General features: G+C 41.0%; 1 protein-coding gene across 2 annotated transcripts; it reads left to right on the top strand.

The window, feature by feature from the left end:
• The first annotated feature begins 1,559 nt into the window (after positions 1-1,559).
• prdm2b (PR domain containing 2, with ZNF domain b) lies at positions 1,560-16,049 on the top strand. Of its 2 annotated transcripts, none has more exons than XM_034869667.1 (9): positions 1,560-1,813; positions 3,472-3,536; positions 3,672-3,789; positions 4,458-4,561; positions 4,919-5,071; positions 6,102-6,228; positions 8,762-8,866; positions 9,031-13,592; positions 14,231-16,049. In XM_034869667.1, the coding sequence occupies exons 3-9, from the start codon at positions 3,675-3,677 to the stop codon at positions 14,246-14,248; spliced, it is 5,184 nt and encodes a 1,727-aa protein (XP_034725558.1). In that variant the 5' UTR covers positions 1,560-1,813; positions 3,472-3,536; positions 3,672-3,674; the 3' UTR covers positions 14,249-16,049. The 2 variants fall into 2 exon arrangements, with proteins under 2 accessions (XP_034725558.1, XP_034725557.1); XM_034869666.1 differs by having other exon boundaries at positions 1,560-1,854.
• The last annotated feature ends 1,734 nt before the right edge of the window (positions 16,050-17,783 follow it).

Here is a 17,783-nt window from a genome sequence, read left to right as displayed (position 1 = left end):
GTTCTAACTTGCTCACAAACCTCCAGAAAGAGACTTCAATCTGAGGCGAACGCAACCTGTTTATGGTAACACAGCAGCCTCTAGTGGCCACAGACTTCCCCTGAAGGTAGTGATAACAGTCATGATAACCTAGCATGCCCTTTGAGAACCAATGTAACCACTCCAGCACACTGCAGAGAACAGAGGCCCCAAATACACACATGCCTTTCGTTTAGTTTGAGCTGTTGTTATTTTCCATGTAATGAGAGCAATACATGATTTCTAGTGTTTCTCTATTGAAGCTATGACAATACTGCGAGCAGATATGGAATATGCCACCATCAAAGATTCTGCTGCTGTTACTGTTCGTATTGTGGAAGCTACAGCATCCCTGGGGGACGTTAAGTTGTTCGGTATTTAAATGACCAAAACAAGTATTCCTGTCTGGTTATTTATCATGTTTTGTGTTGTTGTTTTTACCAATTAACAGGTCTTCAGTAGAATTGTATAGAAAATCTAGACTTCTGTATTAAGAGAGTAGAGTGATATACACTTCATACAGAGACTTGTATGGTATGTAGAGGCCTTGTTCCCATAATGGCTAACAGAAAGAAATCTTCTTGTATTCATTGCACATTTAAGTTTTGCTGACCTTGTTCATTTGAAGACTTTTGCTCTAAAAGGACAAATACACTCAGTTGTCAATTTGTTAGCTACACCTAGCAAAAACCAATGCATCACTTACACAATTTGTCCATTTCGTTTGTTTATCAAAGAAGGTGAGTGAAATAATCTTTCTGTTTAATGCAATACAGCTCAACGTCATCACAAACTACATCTTTTAAAATGACCATTCAGTACAGTTCAATCAACACTCTGTTTAGTTGAAACAAAAGCTGAACATTGTAACCTTCATGAAGGGAGGTTGTATTGCAGTACTGTTGTATTAGACTGCATCAGTTTTAGCTAGGTCTTCAAACATCTGGTTGCTAAATAGTGATTTTTGCACTTGCTTTTTGGTTTGTAACCAAATGCCAGGGACTGAACTCAAAAACTGGAATTTGGACACCAGTTGGCTATGTTTGGATCAAAAGACGGTTCCAACTGTTTGACGTGTTTTAACTGTCTTATTCTTGGTTTTAATATATGTACCCAGGACTCCATGGAAAGCGGTACTTTTACTTTGACTTAAGATACTATTTAGGGGAACTATCCAAGTGAGATAAGACACTAATTGAATGCGACTGAATCATACCAAAAACCGTGTTTATGCAGCATTTCTTCACTGAATTCACTTATTTATTTTAACTTTAATTGTGACTCATAAATTACCCAATCTTAGTAATCAGTTGCCATGTGCTTTAGAATAAGAGTATTAAAGAATATGAGGCTGAAGAAAACTATCCACCAATAAATACACAAAAACTGACAACAACTTGCCAAGGGTAAATAATTGAATATTTAAAAAAGAATATTAATGGACCAAATAACAACCTTTCAGTCTGCATTTGCCTGCTTTTATTTTCTTCTATTCATGGATGCACAGATGGCACCAGCCTACAGGCCCATTATGCTCACAGATGAATCTAAGCAAGGCACTTAATTGGCATGGTTTCATGTTAGGCTGCAGTGTGGACAGGACTAGAGCCACTGCCTGCTGGAGAGGACACCAGGGATCCGTGTCGTCTACAGAAACCCTCTTTTATTGCCCCATCGCTGTGAGAGTGTGTGTGGGTCTGACAGGCTGCCTCTCCTCAACTACACCACGATCTGACTTACAGAAGAGGCTTTCGACTCAAGCCTCCATCCGCCATTTTCAGCAGATTGAAAGCAGGTAGAGCACAAAAATCACAAGTCCCCGGTCACATAAAGCAGGTAAGTGCGCGTGTAAGTAGGCTAAACTCCAAAAAAAAAAACACTCTATGAGAGCCATGCAACAGTAAGGGAGAAAAACCACTTTACGAGCTGATGAGAATAAGGAGAGCGGACGGTGTGCCTGCATGGGTAACAATAAACGGCATCCTTCTGGGGCTCTGCGGGTTTACATAGCCTACTCGTTCTTTTTTTTTTGTCTTTGTCAACTTTTTTAATGCAAAGATGCAGATAACGCTTTAAAACCCGCGTAAGCGCACACACTTGCTCACACCCACGTTAAAACCTCCCCATTTGATTCATGAACATCATCTTGGAGGGATTTAAAAATGTCTAATCACAACTCCAGCACCAGCGATCCAGGATCATAGTGGCAATAAACATATCAGATGAACCTAAATGAACTGTCCAGTGAAAAGTTAATGCATTGTATCCTTTGTTTAAAGAGGATGGTATACACACTCGAGCCCCACGTATCTAAGACAATGTGGCTTATTGATGGAGCTTTTTCAGCCTTATCTGCCTTTTGAGATAATATAACATCATCATTAGCCTAAGAGTCGTTAACGTTCAAATATTCGCCATTAAACGATGCGGAATATTGTTTTAATTAATAAATGTAGTGGGATGTGTGAGCCCAGCCCCACAACATTCTCCTGAACAATTGGCGTTCCTACCACGAAAAGCAAGTTGCTAAAGCAAAGCCTGTGATGGAAACATTTTTTTTTTTGGTATCTGTATTTCTGCAAGAAAGTAGATTAATTGATCTGTTAATCAAGAGAAAATGTATTGACTTTTCTGATAATCAATTAGTTGTTTGAACCATTTTCTTAGCAACATTGAGCGGTTCCAGCTTCTCCAATGTCAAGATTTTCTCTTTTATGCCATTGAACATTCAATATGTTATCTATCACATACATTTAGAAAAACTTTAATAAAGATAGTATACTATGTGTGCTTTAAATCGTAGGGCTCATTTGGCATTCATGACATTTGAATCAGAATTTGACATGGCATACAGTAATTAACACCATGTGCGTTTAGGCAGAAATCTAAAAGATGATGAAGACTTTAGGATCCTTAGCCCTTGCTGATGCTGTGCAGAGCTTATCTCAGGACTTATCTTTGGGTTTTCCTGGTGAACGAGCAATTTGAAAACATCATGTTGGGGAGCACTTCACTTTTGTCAATTAATTGTAACAAATAATCTGCAAACTAATTCACAATGAAAGTAATACATAGCTTCAGTCCTAAAACTCAGTCTGCATGTTATGAAAATGGCTTCAATCATGTTGTATCATAGGCTAACTAGGGAGAGGAACATATCTTCAATATGCTGTCTAGCTGCCAGTTCAAATTGCTTGTCACAAATTTTATTAAGTCCATAGGCTCAGTACTCTTTTGCCACAAACTTTAGTAGATCGGGATGACTGTGAAAATAAGTTATAGTAAATCTTATATTCATGCAGAAAACCTCAGCGCTTTAAAGAAAAGTTATATTACAGTTGTTGTGTTGCCCTCACTGAAACAAGGTCATGAATCTTTAATGAATACAATTCAGGAACATCCATTCAAATGTCTTGCTACTTTTTAATCACTTACTTCCCTCTATATTTACAGTCCATGTGATAACACTCCATTAAGCCTTGGTGCCAACTGTCTTGTGGAAAACCCCACCTAAACAGGTAAAAATATCCACTACTGCTATCTTTTTAAAATAGGATATTATCTACTCATGATCAACATGCCGTGCATAATTACATTTCACATTTTTCCAGGGCTTTGATGCTTTTTGACAGTAAAATATTCATGTATTGTAGATAATGGCTATTATTGGAGAGACAGTGGAAATTCTAGATGAAATTCCAGCTCATGTGTGGAAGGGTTTGCCTGACTGTTTGAGTCTCAGACCTTCTGCTATAAATCAAAGCCGCATCGGTGAGTACATGATGGGATGATCAAATAGTGTGAACAAAATTGAATTTTGATACTAGTTATGTCAGAAGGCTTTTACGTTTGTTCTGCCATAACTCAGAAACACTTATGCCTTTTCAAGGAGCATAGTCTATGCTTTAGACTTTCTTTAGGACCCCAGAGAATGGACAGAGCCACACTGAGAAATAATGTGCATGTTTTACCCAGTGATTGAAATAGATGAGGAAAATAAGTAAGTTAAACATTGCCATTGTCATATAACTCAATCATTTAAGAATCTTTTCAAATGTAATACTGTTAGGGCTAATACTATATTGACGTTTAATTAGTTTTTCTATCATCATCAAAACTTTGACAAATGAATGAATGATCTCTTGTAAACATAAAGTATGTATCTCTTCTTTGAACCTGGCACACCTAACTTTAGACAGACCTGTTCTGTACACAGGGTTTTAAATATTTTCTAATTGTTATGAGCCTCATCATGCCAATCCTGAAGAGTCCAAGTTTAGATTTAAGGTTAAAACACAGTACATAAAATCTCTTTTTGGGCACCACTCTCTAAATGTTCCTACAAATTGTATATAAACTGATACAAATTTAACATATTTACTTTTTTTTTACAAATCTCATGCAACAGGTTAGATGTTTTCCTTTATTCTTATTTCCAGGAGTCTGGGCCACTCAGGTCATCCCTAAAGGCAAGAGGTTTGGCCCATTTGTTGGAGAGAAGAAAAAAAGGTCCCAGGTGACCAGTAACATGTACATGTGGGAGGTACGTTACAGGCAGCTCTGTTGGCTTTGTACCCAAAAATACTCTCTTCCACAGTTGTGTGTGCTGTCACAGCATAGCTAAAACAAGCTCAACTACATTCTGTATCAAGCCGAGCACCTACATTTGAAAAGAGTTTGCTTACTTAATATTTTGTCACCTGTAAAGGTTATATGATGAAAGGCACAACTGCTGTTTTGGAAGAAAAAGAAACTGTGTTCTTACATTGCTATGACATACTCTACTGACTATGTTTTAGCTTCCCCTTAGGCAAAGGTGACCCCATTCAGTGCTCCTATCCAGGTCTTCTAGAGCAAATTTTTTATACAACATCACATTTGTACCTGTGTCCTGCTGTAGGTCTATTTCCCAGCACGGGGGTGGATGTGTGTTGACGCCACTGACCCCATGAAGGGGAACTGGCTGCGATATGTGAACTGGGCACGCTCCAGTGAAGAGCAAAATCTTTTCCCCCTAGAGATCAACAGAGCCATTTACTATAAGGTTCTAAGGGTAGGTCAAACACACATTCATACAGTCTACAGGTCCTACAACCAGAGGCACATGGGCTGAAATATAAATATTATATAGGTTGAAGAATGAAAAGGGATCTGGTTTGGATTGTTGTTTTTTTTAGATTAAAGCACTAAGAAACATTATTATGCATGATAAATTAAATATGTATTTAAAAATATAAATTATACATATGGTATTTCACCATATATATCTTTATTCAGTTATTTCTAGATGGAGTGTCACATCACGCTAGTCTGTCTTCAGAGTTATATTGAGGAATAACAGCATTTCAAAACTGTTATTACACATAGGTACACATGCAGTCCAATTCAGTGTATTTATTTATTGTAGTGCACTGGTTTTGAACTGGAGTAGACTGTATGTTTTTCAAATATTCCTCTGTCCCAATTATGCTTGTAAAAGGGGTAGGCATATCATTAGAAACGCTGTGGCTATAATTTAGTCCAGCTCAACACCACTGCAAACTACAAACATATAGTTAAATGAATACCTCTCTAATAGTGTCAACCAAAACTGAACATAATTGTCTTTGGTATGGTGAAATGTATGACTGAGCTGTTTCAATAGATTGCATTAGATTGTATGAGTGTACCTAACAACACATAATAGTGGGCAGTGAGTGTTTATTAATGGTGCATTCACCTCCATAAATCATGACATTTCTCTTCCCAACATATTACATTAGCTGATTTTTTTCAAAATATTATATCTGTATATATTGCTAAAGTAAAGGATCTAAATACTCTTTCCATTGGTCAAAACTGTCTAAGTGGAGAAAGTGGTAAAATGCAGTTATAGGAACTACATCCCTTTTTACCATAAATATAAATCCCAAATGTGCACCATTGGAGAATAAACTGCAGGCTGTGGTGAAAACAGTCAAATTCAACACCCTCCACCTAGTCCTCCACCTAGACAGATAAGATGCACAGTGCCCAAATATCCCCCTCGCCTCCCAGCAAGCCGGGCTGTGATTGGTGGCAGAACTCATCTCTCATTGTTGCAGCCTATCGGGCCAGGAGAGGAGTTGCTGGTGTGGTACACTGTGGAAGACAACCCTGAGATAACAGCTGCACTGGAGGAAGAAAGAGCCAGCAGTCTGAACAGGAAAAATTCACCCAGGGCGAAGCGAGGTGAGGCCTTACTTACACTAAACGAGATGCCATCTGTGCTCGGTTTTAATCTCTGATATGTGTGCTCAACACATGCCACCCAAATTTAGCCACGAATAGAGTTCTTTACAGCTCAGTCGAAGTTGTTACAAGCGAGCTAGCTAGCTACAAATGAAGGCAGGCTAGTGGTAGCTAACGATTGCGATGTGTGGGGCTTCTCTCTACTTTCACACCCGACCCGAAACTCGTCGCTGCGAGCAGATTAAGGTGTAAAGAACGACCAATCAGTTAATTTGTTAACGTAAAATACCCCGTTAAACTGTTAAATGAGCATCGGGGAAACTTTTAGTAGCTTTTCCTCCTCTGGGTCCTGACGTTGTCGAGGATGTGACCTTCCTTGAGTCTCTAAAGCATGAAAGCCATCCATCGGCGAGCCTCTCTAGCTACTTGATGATGGCCTAGCAGGTTAACGTTAGCTAACTAGCCAGCTGCCGTTTCCAACTGCAGGCTAATTAGAGTGCAGGTATTGAATACCAACCTGAAATATAGCTAGCAGTTGTATCTTATGGGGGATGTTTTAAATTACCTTACCTCGTTTTGGGTCCAGAATAACCAGTTCGTTCAGTGTCAGACTCGGTGTTGCATGCTAGCATGAGGCTAAACTGCTAGGTCTCAACGCTGTCCGTGCGTCCTGTGTACAGGAACAGATGACAAACTGTGTGAAGTAAATTAGTATTGAAAACTGATCATATTGATGGAGTGGAAAGACAGTTAACTGTGTGTCATTCGGTATAATTGCTCGGTGTAACGTGAGTGTTATAACCTGGATTGTTAGCATTAACATTTCGTGACATTAGACATCCAGTCGAAACCTTAAAATAACGACACAGAAACGTTATTTCGTCACCTTTTAACATGATTTCGTATACCTTTTTAGTACTTTTTTGTGTAAACTGACAAAACGTACAACATATTAACTAGTTGTATGACACAATCAACATGGCTGCTATATGTCACAAATAAATGTTTTCAGTATGAACTTTGGACATTGTGTTTGCATGTTTCGGATCATTCAACGCAGGGCCATGAAGAAAAGTGCAACTTGATAAAACTATAAATATATAAATGCGCTACACCAAGTATCACTCTTTTATTAGAGAAATTGCAAAAATAATTTAACTTGTTGGTACTAGAATAAAAAAATTGAAAGCCAGATGAACAGAGTGATTAATCTCTTCAGATTATTTAATTCAGCAGTATGTATAAAATCATAACATTATATTGTGATTATAACGTAAAGTGCAGCATCTGGTGATTCCAACCCCTAATATGTATGATCTTCCCTGTTGTGGTCTGTTATGTTATTTCTTGTTTCACATAGCTATCTTTAATATTTGGTATGTGGTAAAAGGAGTGTTGTGTAGTGTGTTGTAATGTAGAATAGAGAAATCCTGCAGAAATATTATAGTATAATACCCAAAAAATGCTGTGTAGTTAATGTGACAGTTAAATATTTGCAAATGTCATTTAAACATTAAAATCGAAACATAAATATAGGCAACATATAGGGAGTCAAATCTGTCCCTGTAACCCCTGAAATGTCTGTGAAATGAGGTTGAAAACAAGAAATAAGGACTGTGAGCTACATGCCCTGAGTTTTTATTTCAATTGTACAGTCTTGTTCAATGGGTTCTGTGTCATTTCTCGTGCAATAGCCTCCAGCACATCATCCCTTTTATAGTGTAGTGGCTTTTGGCAGCCCTGCACTGTACTGCAAAGTCAACCTTGATAAAGTTAGCCTTCCTATCCTGCTAGCTTCATCTGAATATCAAACACAAATCCGACATGTTACCTAACCGATGTATGCCAGAGTTGGTGTGCCTGTGCAGTTACTACTGGATTAAAAACAATGACAGAGAAGGCTTAAGGGCCCTTAAATGCTAGCACAGGCCTACATTCTAAAAATGTTTGGGTAGTTGTGTTGCTGCTGTAGATTTAGCAGGATGCCTTGACAATGCTGGTCAGATGACTGACCTTCAGCATGTGTTTCTCTGGTATGAATTGGGCTTTGTAGGCCAGGTCAGCTGACCTTGTTGACACACTTTAAGGATGAGGAGGTGCCAGAGAAGCCAGCCAGGCAGGAGTTAGACATTTCAATTACTGATGCGTACAAACCCATTTTTTTCAATTATGAATGCAATGTGCTATGCTTTTTATAATTTGGATTAGTAATTTGAGCATGTGAGGTAAAAATGTAAAAGTGATTTGAAGTCTTACTGACATAGGTTTTATAGGTGTAATAATGCATGTGCATAATGCATAATACTGCAGAAATGCATGTGATTATTTAAAAAAGAAATGTTTAAATAAACATTTACAATAACTTATAGTTGTCTTTGTAATTTGCATTGGCCTATTTTGCTCATGTTAGCACAAAAAAGGTCTGGATATACCAATATAAGTACTAATAAAACTTTCCCACACTTTTCTCATTTTTAAACCCGTTTGCTTTTGAACAAGTCTGATACGAAGCATTGTTTGTTTGTACTTGCAGCCAGAAGAAAGCTGCTGGAGAAAGCCAGAGAAGTTGGTTTGGTTGATCTTAAGAAAACAAGCGTAACCAAACCAACTGTCAAGGAGATGTGGGATGGTAAACAAGGTAACGTGACTTATTGTACTGGATAATAGCATATTTACATTCTTTCATCTACTAGTTTACTGAACATCTCTTAGGCACTCATTCTTTTTGAGTGTTAACTAAAATTCCTGAAATGGTTTGACAGAAAAATGTGCAACTTGACACTATTGATAATTTGTTTACAGGTCTGAAGGAGGAGGATGAGAGACCATCAAGGCCATCAACCTTAGGGCCCTCACAGGAACTCCAGGAAACCCATCCCATGGGAAGCGCAGACCATAGCGATGTGGAGGACATGTCAGCAGTAATGACGGCCAGGGGAAATGGGGAAGCGGAGGAGGAGGAGGAGGAAGAAGAAGAAGAGGAGGAGGAGGAGGATGCCGATGATGATTTAGAGGAACCGAGTGAAGCACAGCAGCAAACTTCTCAGCATTTACCTCTGGCTCATTCGGTGCAAAATAAGCAGCCAGGCTCATCGCTGACCTGTGGTGAAGAAAGCCATAAGGATTTGCAGGGAAAATTGACGTGTTCTTCGCATGCAGGACAAGAACCAGAGGTTGATCCTGATCCTGACCCTGATGGTGACCTTGAAGGTGATCCCCACGGAGAGTCATATCCCTGTCAGCACTGTGAACGCCACTTCTCCACCAGACAGGGTCTGGAACGTCACATACACATTCATGCCATCACTAACCAGCAAACACAACTGTTCAAGTGCCGGTACTGCAGTAAATCCTTCGGCTCACAGGTGGGGCGGCGGCGGCATGAGAGAAGGCATGAGAGCGGGCTTAAAAAAAGGCCTGGCTCTCTGGCAGGGACTGCCACTCTACTCAGTCCCGTAATGCAGACTGATGGTTCAAGTCCGGACTGCACCAGCCCAACGAGTCAATACATAGCCATAGGGTCCCAGTTTACTGGAGGACCACTGCACAACACTGAGATGCAGAGAAAAGAGTTGGGGCCTTATGCTGACCGTCCCTTTATATTGGATGAAAATGGAGAGTCAAAGGAACTCCATCCCTGTAAGTACTGTAATAAAGCATTTGGCACACACACCAACATGCGCAGACACCAACGCAGAATACACGAACGGCACTTGTTACCAAAGGGAGTTCGCAGGAAAGGCATGCTGCTGCAAGAGGCATCAGTGCAGCAACAGCAGCAGCCTGGTGAGTCCCCCAGCACCAGCCCGCCGCCCGTCTACGTGCCCAGTGCAGACACAGAAGATGAGGTAGACAGGGATGATTACACAATTGACATATCCAAAAACATCTCTGAGAATTTAAGCTTCTACATTGACGGCAAGATTGTGTCCACCAGTTCAGTGAGCACCTGTGAGGTGATAGAGGTGGATTCCAGATCTGCAGCACTGTTTGGTCTGGACACAGTCATCATCAGCCCAAATCAGATCAGTCAGGCGCTAAAGATGGAGGGTAGAACGAGTGCTGCAAAGCAAGTTTCCAACATTGGCCAGCCAGCTGCAAAAAGAAGAACCTCTACACCACCATTTGTTCCCAGCCTTAAAGTGGAGACAGAATCAGCATCTTTCACAGCCTCGTCATCCTCGTCATCATCCTCTACTTCTTCCTCATCTAACTTGTTAGTGGGTGGACTGTTCCAACAAGCTGCCGATTCATCGGCATTTCAACGAGAGAAAACGGTTTATCTCTCACCTAAGCTCAAACAGCTCCTTCAGACACAAGACATTCAGAAATCAACCATTACCCTGTTAACAGAAAGCCATAGGCTGGCCTCCCCGCTGTCAGTCACACCCCTGCCAGGGGCTTCAGGCAGGTTTAAAAGAAGAACATCCTCTCCCCCTTCATCTCCACAACTCAGTCCCGCGTGTAAAACAGAGAGCTGTAAAGCTGAGGGGGTGAGCTCATTTGCCCTCAAGGTGCCAAAGCTGGAAAACCACAGTGCGTCACCTGCTGGGAACCTACTGGACAAGGAAGATGTCGACAGTCAGAGCCTTTCTGAAAATAATGTGCACGGCCAAACCTCTTCTAATAGCGGTGGAAATTCCTGTAATCAGCAGCCGTTGGATTTGTCAAACTCTGTCAGTAGGAGGAGTGACAGTTTGAACAAGGTGCTTGGGGATTCCGCTCTTGATTTAAGTTTCCATCGGAAGAGCAACGTCGAGCCTGAATTAAAGGGAAGTCCAGCACCACAGCCACTAATAAAAAAGAGGAAGCCTAACACAAGCATGCTTGAAAAGGTGCTGATGAATGAGTATTTAGGTCTACCTTTGCCAGGAGAGGAGGGCCCCTCGACCTTAGCAAACCTAGGTTGTTTCCAGTCTCCCTCTCCAAGCGTTGCATCAGAGTCTGCCCACCCCTCTCCACCGTCTTTGACCCCTGTCACCATGAACCCATCTTCCCCCGGCAACTCCAGTGTCACATCCCCAACGCCACCTCCTCCTCTACTACCTACCATACCTTCTCTGCCAGCTATGCCTAGCTCTCCTCTTTCTCAGCCTTTAGACTCCTCTGCACTTCCTGTCCTCTCGCCAAAAATGTCTCCAAGATCAGTTGATGACAAGCCCATGTCGGACTCGGAGGAGAATTTGTGTGCTGAAGAAAGCGAAGATGAGGAGGAGGAGGAGGACCATATCTCTGAGCCACTGGACTCCTCAAACACTCCACTTAAAGATCCCCTTAATTGTTTTGCGACATCAAGCCCTCCTGAGCTGACATCAGTAGATCCGCCCACTACGGAAGATGTTTCTCTGACTGAAACGTTCAACAGTCTGCTAAATGGCAAAATGAACCAAAACCTTGACTCGGTAACGGAGAAATCTCTTGCTGCTCTCTCGCCACAGCCAGAATCCTCGTCTGCCTCATCATCTCCTCCTCCTGCACCACAAAATCCAGCCCCATCACTGGTTTCACAATCCTTTCCTGAGATCAAGGTAAAAGAAGAGCCTCAGCACTGTGTAGATGAGCTGTCAGTTATGAATCATGCACCTCAGGAAGGTTTTGACTCTTCACCTCAGCCTGCTGCTCCGGATAAACCGTCTGATAAAACCTCTGATTCAGAGGAAGTTGACTTGACATACTGCAAGACGTTTGTGTGTAATGTCTGTGAGGAGCCGTTCAACTCCATCAAAGAGCTCAGTGGACATATCACCGAGCATGCTGCGGATTGGCCCTTCAAGTGTGAATTCTGTGTGCAGCTGTTTGGTGACGCCCCAGCCCTGCTGGCTCACCGGACAACACTACATGGAGTGGGCAGGATCTTTGTGTGCTCTGTCTGCTCCAAGGAGTTTGCATTTCTCTGTAACCTCCAGCAGCACCAAAATGATCTGCATCCAAATGACATATGTTCACATACCACTGTAGAGAGTGGCAAGCTTAGGCCACAAAACTACACAGATGCATCCAGAGCCAAAGAGGAAAGCAATCCCTCAACACCAGCACCAGAGACGACTGATGAAGCCGCTCCACACAGTGACACTGTTTTACCAAAAGAAGAGCCTGATGTTAATGGTAATCATGCGGAGGACGCGGCGGAGGACCCCAACGAGGAGCTGTACACTACAATAAAGATCATGGCCTCAGAAGGTGGGAAGCCTAAAGGCCCGGATGTTCGCCTTGGCATTAACCAACACTACCCCAGTTATAAACCGCCCCCTTTTCCTTATCATAGTCGTTCCCACGCTGGCTCGGTGGCCTCGGCTACCAACTTCACCACCCATAACATACCACAAACCTTTAGCACGGCTATACGCTGCACCAAATGTGGCAACAGCTTTGACAACATGCCCGAGCTGCACAAACACATTTTGGCCTGTGCCAATGCAAGTGATAAGAAGCGTTACACTCCCAAGAAAAACCCCATCCCCCTCAAGCAAATAGTCAAGAGTCCGAACGGAGTCGTGTCACCCTCAACGGCCATTGCAGGCCAGAGTCCTTTCCGTAGAATGGGCCAGCCAAAGAGACTTAACTTTAATCAAGATACTGGTAAAACAAAAATGAGTGCCCTCAGTAAGAAGAAAAACCAGCTGGTCCAGAAGGCAATTTCACAGAAAAACAAAACTGCCACTACTGCAAAGAAGGCTATTGTCAAAGTTGAAGAAGAGCAGGCCTCTAACGTTTGCCCCCACTGCAGCCGGGAGTTTACTTATCCTGCAAGTCTCAGCAAACATATGACAGTCAGCTGTCCCATGAAGCCTGTTGTTAAAAGGGGCAAAAAAGGTCTAGCAGAGGTGAAGAAAGAGGCGGTGTCTGTGGTAGACAAAAACATGAATCTTAGAAAGAAAGCTTCAGACTGTGAAATCCCGCAGACAGAGCTGGAGCCTAAACCCCTGGGAAAGACCAGAGCTCGCAGCTCTGGTGCAGCCGACCCTGAACCCTCCCAGGCGAGCAAAGGAAAGAACTCTGCTACACTAGGCAAACTTAAGAGGCCTGCCTCGTTCCCAGCCCCCGTTTCTGCCAGCAAAAAAACAAAGAAGGGCCAAGTTCAGTCTCTACCTCCCACCCCGTCAGCTCCGGACACTCCTAGTGACAGTGCTCAACAGCGGCCAGCCATGAGAACGCAGCGTATGGGCAAAGAGGCAGCACCCAAGAAATTAGCAGAGGCCAAATCGCCACCACCGCAACAGCCGAAGAAAGAGGAGCGGTTCTCCCTTCGAACGAGGGACAGAGTAGGTGGTCCAGTCACCAGGAGCTTACAAATGGTCAACGCGGCTCCTTCTGCTGAGGTTAAAACGGAAGAACCACCAATTCAAGAGCCAAAAGAGAGTCAGGTGAGACATTGCACTGTTTCCTAGACTCTTCCCATGACTATCCTTTTTGGGACTAGACAGATAAATGGTCCAGGCCCCTATTAGCTTATTGCAGATAAATAGGTGTCACTGTATGCCTCCTGATGGGGACAAGAATTTGCAGCACAGAATTGCCAAAGATATGTATGAGGCAATGTATTAAATGTCTCCACTACATAGTTTGTCAACCAAAAGAGCGCTGACATTGAACTGCAAAATGTCCAAATCAGTTTATTTCTTGGTCATAATTCTTAAATAACTAGGGACCTTATTAAAATCTTAATTATTCCTGCTTTTTTCAAACACATAAAAAAATTGGAAAAGCAAAAATTATAATGGCCACAGTTAAAAGTTAACATTTTACATGTTTTTCATGTTTTTCCCCATAACTAATTATATCAGTATCAACTTCACAATGCAAAGTTGTTGTTTTTTTGGCTGTAATCTTCACATCCTGTTTATGAAAGAGCTGTTGGGACATCTGAATTGTGAATTCATGATCAAATGATTAAAGCTCAAGTACTCATGTTCCATGTGTTGTGAGGTTGTGATCGTCTCTCTCGACTTATCGTTGCAGATCAGCTCTTTTTGATCAACTTTGCCCGTCTTGTGTGTTACAGGAGGTGCTGCTGAAGTGAGCCATGTGGACACTGTTGGCCTACCTTGGTCCTGTTGGCCTACTTGGGTGTTCACATCCCAGGCTCTGCTCTGGACTAATTAAGGCGCTTACAGCACTGAGGTTGACCTCTGTGGTGGGCGGACTCACTTAAAACAAGTGAAGTCTGCGTCTCTGAACTGCCTTTGCTGGATTTAAGGAGGGAACTCTCTTTACCGTACCATCTATCTTATAAACTGAACTGAGCCTCGGTTTTAGCCAGCCTTGCAAAAAAGGAAAAAGAAACTGTAAATGTCAATGAGTTAATATATACACTGAGTCATTACTTGACCCAAAAAAAGTAACATTAGGGCTCTGTTATGTTGGAAAGCTGACATATTGCAAATGGCAATCATGTATCAGTTAGGGTTAGGGAAACCTGTTTATTCTTATGTTCTGTATGTTTCCCATTTGGTTGTTTAGATTTTTGGATGTTTCCAGAGTCTCTTAATGCATGTGCAGAATAGAGTTAAAACTAGATTAAGCCAATTTCCATGTCTCTCCCAACGGGTACCTACTTCAGTTTATACATGATTTGCAAAGTATGTACTGTATCTTTGATTTAAATTTCTTTAGTCATTATATAATCTTGTTGGCATATGTTTGTTTGGGAAACAAAAATGAAAATGGCAGTCGTTTACTGCAAATATTGGTCCTCAGGAACACTGTGTGTGTGTGTGTGGCAAGTATGGTTCTAGTTGGATGTGTGGCCTGACAGCTATTCCTTTGGATACCTCTCAAGTATGTCATGTTTTTACTTGCCTTCTCATACTCTTTTGTTTATCTGATGTTGGCAGTTAATTCCAGTTGTAAATTGATGGGAATTATGTTGTATTCTACTTTAAAGAAATGTTTGTCTTGAAAGTAATTTTTAAAATCACTCATTCAGCCCAGTGTTTCTAACAGCACTTTAAAACAAACTGCCAAAATGTCTAGCTGGATCAGTAAGATTGGCTTAATTATTCATGTATTCAGGTCTGTTGCACTTTGCAGACACCAAATTGGTGCAAATCATTCATCCAATCTCAGATACTGCTTATACAGCCAACAAATCTCTAAACTAATTTTGTCTCCGTTAAGTAATTTGACACATGAAAATGACACATGAACCAACTTTTATATGCCAACATGCATGATAAGGAATCAAATCCTCAAAGCAGTTAAATGCAGCAGTCTTTTTTTTTTTCTGGGTCCATTGTAAGTGGATGTGTGGGAGGTTGTTTCATGTGTCGTTTTTCTTTCAAGAGCCATGTCACAGAAATGTAAGTGAACGATTTTTCTTCTTAGGACAAAGTCATCTTTGATTCTGTGAGTTGATATATTTGGTATGTCTGTACCAATGAAAAGCTTCCTTTTTCTAGTTTATATTCTCCAGTGCTCACCCCAGTTTCTCACTCTTGACCATATCCAGTTGTACCACAGGCAATGCTAACAACACTTGTAGCATGTTATGGAAAAGTAAATTAAACTATGTGATTTGAAGCTAATTTATATTTCCACAAGAAATTGTCATGTTTTGCCTTTCAGCAAGATTATGTATTTCAGGGTTAACAAAGACAAGAATCCTGAATGATCTCAAGTATAAAAAATTACTGTAATTGACAATTAAAAAAAAAAGTTTTTCAATTTTATAAAGCTTTTTATTGTTTTTGCTTGTGGCTTTTCAGTTATGAACATTGATCTAAGGTTACTTCCATCCATTCAATATCTATTCTTTATTGAAAGATAGTTTTGAAGTTCATGATTTAATGCATAATGTTCATTATTATAGTTTACAGGTTATGTAAAAATCATGAATTACTTTGTGGATGTGCAGAGAGAACATGATAAACTGCGCTCACAAGTGGCTCTGATTCCATAAATTCTTTTTTGAATTTAATAGATGCCCCTGCCATTGTGGCTGTAATAAAGTTTTCCAGATTACATTTGCTGATTGCATTCTTATTGCCTGAATTTTAGTTTCCATTTTATTTGAATTTGATTGAATGTTTTACTTCAGATAAATCAGATTTGCGCTTACTACGTTTACTCCGCAGGTCAGGAAGCTGCTACGGGGGAAGAGGCATCACCTGCTTGTTAGTTGCTGTGAGATCTGTACCTATTTTGGGAGCAGTACACTTGTCAGGCAGGTTGATATGTGAGTCATGGAGCTCCTTAAATTCTTCTGTTGTCTGTGTTGCTTCTCTTTGTGTAGCTGAATGTGGAAAAGGCAGCAAATTGTCCAAGAGTAGTTTGATACTTGCAGATATTTGCTTTCAGATTTATAAGGGTATCACAGTAGAAGGGGACTTTGTTATTGAATTAGTTATTGTGTCAATTGTACTTCAGCATTTACCAACTTAATCTTGTAAAATGTAACGTTTTCTGTAAATATGAGCCTAGTTCATACTGGTTCCCATCTTGGTATTTATTGCCCAGCAACATTCCAGCTTAAGTGTCTTTATTGTGTTATCTTTAATTTCCAATCGGCCACTGACATAAATTACAGTTAGGGTATGTTTTGTATTGTGCACACAATCATTAAAACCCCTAGCAGCTTGAAAAAATTCAACTTCTTGTACAGAATAAGGAAGTTAATATAGTGATGGTTTGTTTATGGAAAATCACGTAGAATACAACAAGTGGTTATAAACCAGCAAAGAAGACCAAAGCATCTCAGAATCACTGATGATGGCGCATTTGTCGCCATGAATACCTTTCAAGGTCTCATCTGGCCTCTGTTGAGATTATTTTTGTCCAGAGCCCATCCGTCACACTCTGGTACATTAATGAGCTATCAAGTCTACTGGACAGACCATGGGCTACAGAAATGTGCCTCTGGTGTTGGAAACAAACTCCGAGAACAGAGATGTCTTGTAGACTGGATCTTCACATGATGATGATGGATGGGGTTATGAATAAAATGCAATCAGTCTGTTGGATTTGATCCACAGGCCAGATTTTTCTTTAGTCAGTGTGGTGGAGAGACATGTTTATTTGCCCCAGTGCCATGATGGTATAGTTTATAGCTGGATGTAGTTTATGGGTGTTTAGCTGTGTGTGTTGAGGGGCGGGCACTTGGAAGAGTGCTGCACCATACTCGTGCTGTCAGCTTGAAATATCACTCCACTCTCTCTTGATTGCTGTGTACAGTGCTTCAGCCCTATTCATAAAAATGCAATTCCATGCAGCTCTGTGCCTGGCCTGATGAAAAAGACTACAATACACCACAGAGGCAGATTTAAGACATAAGCGTGCAGAGGCTGCATTGGGGACTTGGTGCTCAATTACCACATGCAGAAGGTTCAGGACAAGCATCTGTTTGTGACAGTTGAGTCAATTTAGGGCTGCTATGCGTGAACAAAATCACATAATATTAATTTCACAAAGTTAATATTAGGAATGGAAATTTATTTTGGGGATAACTGTTTTATTTTGCCAAGATATCGCTGTTCAGTGAAAACCGTATGTATCTTCAAATTTGGGGATTCAATATTTACAATAATAATACAGTAAAATGAAACATTGCAAAAGTGCAA

The sequence above is a fragment of the Etheostoma cragini genome, chromosome 4 (assembly GCF_013103735.1).
Source record: "Etheostoma cragini isolate CJK2018 chromosome 4, CSU_Ecrag_1.0, whole genome shotgun sequence".
NCBI classification, from domain to species: domain Eukaryota; kingdom Metazoa; phylum Chordata; class Actinopteri; order Perciformes; family Percidae; genus Etheostoma; species Etheostoma cragini.
This window is presented reverse-complemented; position numbering and strand designations above follow the sequence as displayed.